This window comes from Saprolegnia parasitica, assembly GCF_000151545.1.
Source record: "Saprolegnia parasitica CBS 223.65 unplaced genomic scaffold supercont2.1083, whole genome shotgun sequence".
NCBI classification, from domain to species: domain Eukaryota; phylum Oomycota; class Saprolegniomycetes; order Saprolegniales; family Saprolegniaceae; genus Saprolegnia; species Saprolegnia parasitica.
The window spans coordinates 1-2,480 of NW_012157477.1; the positions used below are offsets into that span (position 1 = coordinate 1).

The 2,480-nt window shown below is 58.6% G+C and overlaps 3 protein-coding genes across 3 annotated transcripts; 2 read left to right on the forward strand and 1 right to left on the reverse strand.

Annotated features, from left to right (window-relative positions):
* Positions 1-35: 35 nt before the first annotated feature.
* On the reverse strand, positions 36-258 carry SPRG_18266 (hypothetical protein; the record flags this gene model as incomplete). The annotated part of the gene is made up of 1 exon (XM_012357703.1): positions 36-258. A coding segment is annotated over one exon (223 nt), but the record flags the coding sequence as incomplete, so codon positions are not given.
* Positions 259-353: 95 nt separating this feature from the next.
* Positions 354-924, forward strand: SPRG_18267 (hypothetical protein). The gene has a single exon (XM_012357704.1). It carries the CDS (start codon positions 377-379, stop codon positions 884-886), a length of 510 nt encoding a protein of 169 aa, XP_012213094.1. The 5' UTR covers positions 354-376; the 3' UTR covers positions 887-924.
* A 519-nt stretch (positions 925-1,443) lies between these two features.
* On the forward strand, positions 1,444-2,037 carry SPRG_18269 (hypothetical protein; the record flags this gene model as incomplete). Its single annotated transcript, XM_012357705.1, has 2 exons — positions 1,444-1,536; positions 1,561-2,037. The coding sequence occupies 2 exons, from the start codon at positions 1,444-1,446 to the stop codon at positions 2,035-2,037; spliced, it is 570 nt and encodes a 189-aa protein (XP_012213095.1).
* Between the last annotated feature and the right edge of the window lie 443 nt (positions 2,038-2,480).

Consider the following 2,480-nt stretch of genomic DNA (forward strand, 5'->3'; position numbering starts at 1 on the left):
CATGAGGCGCTGGCGTTCGGCGAGGATGCGCTGACGCTTGGCAAAGGCGGCGTCGGTCGCTGCGTTCGCTGCGATCCACGCTGCATGGACCCGTTGCGTGTTCTCCTCGCTCGCCATGTACTCGGCCTCGAGCGCTTCCTTCACGCTCTCCTCACGGCCTTCATGCAGGACGCTGCGCAGGTCCTCCTCGAGCTGCCGCTGGAGCCGACGCTTCCGGCGCTTTAGCGCGTTCTTGGCGCGGGTCCGGGTCGTGGCCATCGGGATTTTTCTTGGGATTGGTCGAGATGAAACCGGTTGTCTGAACCGGTTTGCGTCCGGCATTCGGATTGGCCAAAATCACAACCCAAAAGATCGCCACCATAGTGGACCAAGCCGGATGACAACGATGCGAAGCGATCGCCGGGGCCGACGCATGCTGCGTCCATGGAGCGAGCCGACCGAGGAAGCCGACCTGAAGCGCGAGTACCCGTACGTGGACCTCTACGTCCGGGTAACGCGGCAGATGATCGGCCTTGACGCGCCCGACCTGGCGCCATGCAGCACGACCGGATTGCACCTGCGGCCGATCCAGCACCACGCGGTGCGACCCCAGCATGACAACAAGGTCAGCGTCACAAAGGGCACGAAGAAGGATGATGTCCAAGCCAAGACGATGCGCACGATCGAGATGTACCTCGGGCACCTCGCGATCATCATGGATGAGCACGTCTGCGTCACGACGCTGCCCCGGTCGTTTGCCGAGCTCATGGAGACTGTCGCGTCCCTTCGACCCAACCAAGACCGCGTCTGGTCCCACCACGAAGCGTTGCCACGCTTTGTGATCCACGACGAGCTCTCGTACCTCTGCTTCACCAACACCCAAGTCCGCTTCGTCTACATCTTCTAGTGCATCTCGCCTCGTTGTCTTGCATTCTCTCGCCCAAGCTAATGCTACACGTCTTGTCGCTTTCGTCAGGTTGTCTTCATCGCGATGGTTCCTCGACTGCAACGTCGTGCTGTCAACTTCAACCACGTTGAGATCGTCGGAGAGGTCGACCTTCATACGCTATCGGTTAGGCGAGCCTTGTAGCAACGTCCTTGCGTGTAGCCATGCTTGCTGCTGCCCATGACGTATGGCGGCTCTGGCTGGGGGAGGCGAGCAGCGAATGACCGAACGACTGCGCAAGCGATTCGAACCGGCCATGGCTCCAGTTTAACCGGTTATTGTGTCCCGTCTGTCTTTTAGCTGTCGTGCTCAGCTCCGCATCACATGTCTATGTAGAGTACTACAAAGCTCGGTGGTGCCTGTATGGGAATGGCGGTTTGCAAGGAACCTTCAACGAGTAGCGTGAATCGTCGACGCGCGCGGCTCATTTTTAGCCGGTTAATCGTCTCAACCGGCGGGAAAAAACCGGTTCTGTGCGCAAAGATCGCCAGCAAAACCATATTCGCCAGCACAGCATCATGAAGCGCTACATGAGGCAGAGCTTGGCGCCGACGCGCTCGGACAAGCAGATCGAGAACCTCGTACAGGCTGTCTCCAAGATGGATGTCAACGTGCTCGAGAAGCTCATGGCGCAGGTGGCCATCGTACGCCCCGCCAACGAAGGGCTGCTATCCCCCGAGGAGGCCGCAGGAAAGGCCGTCGTCCTGCACAACCTCACGTCCACAAAGGAGACGACGAACTCGTCTCCGGACATCCTTGGCGCCATGCTCGAGGAGCGTGGCATCCCAATTGTCGACGGCTACATCACGCTCACGGACGACTTCAACCTCCAGGACGTCACGTCCATGCTCGAGGCCGCGCGCCTCAAGGTGCTCTGCAACCGCGTGCGAGACATCATGTACGAGCACCTTATCATCCACGTGGGGCGCGTCACGTCTATTGTGCCCCTGCCCACCTCCTTTGCCGCGCTCCTCGACGTTGTGAACGCGATCCGCCCGGACCAAGACCGCGTCTGGTTCGACAGCAGCGCCCAGCCGCGGTATCTCATTCACAGCGAGCTCTCGTACCAGTACTTTGTCATGTCCCGGCGCCGTGAAGTGTACCTCGACTAAGCCGCGCAAGCGTCTTCGATCCCGCGACCTCGAACGCAGCCGCAGCACTATCTATTCTGCGTGACCGTCAACCCAAGTTCTTTCCATGTTTGTAGCAGCCGGTGCATAAGATCCTAGTCCAAACGTTGATACGGCTAGGATGCATCGAGGATGCATGGTTGATGTAGCACGACAAAAGTTCGACTGCAAGACGAGCACTATTACCGACGTACTGTACGAAATGTACCAGCGACGGTTCAAGTAATACCTTATTGTACCACTACGCTTAGCAATCAGTCGTCGATAAGCATACTGGCACACGGCACTGCCATCCTACCAGCTGCAAGCATGAAGAGCATAGAGGACCATGGCAGCAATGGCGCCTAGAAGCAACGCGGGCGTTTAATTGCCCGAGCATCGCCATGGCGCCAAATGGAGCCAGCTCTTGCCTGATTTTTGCGTGT

Excerpts from the sequence above, each read along its gene's own strand:
- SPRG_18267 (XM_012357704.1), top strand. The coding sequence starts at position 377 with ATGACAACGATGCGAAGCGATCGCCGGGGCCGACGCATGCTGCGTCCA.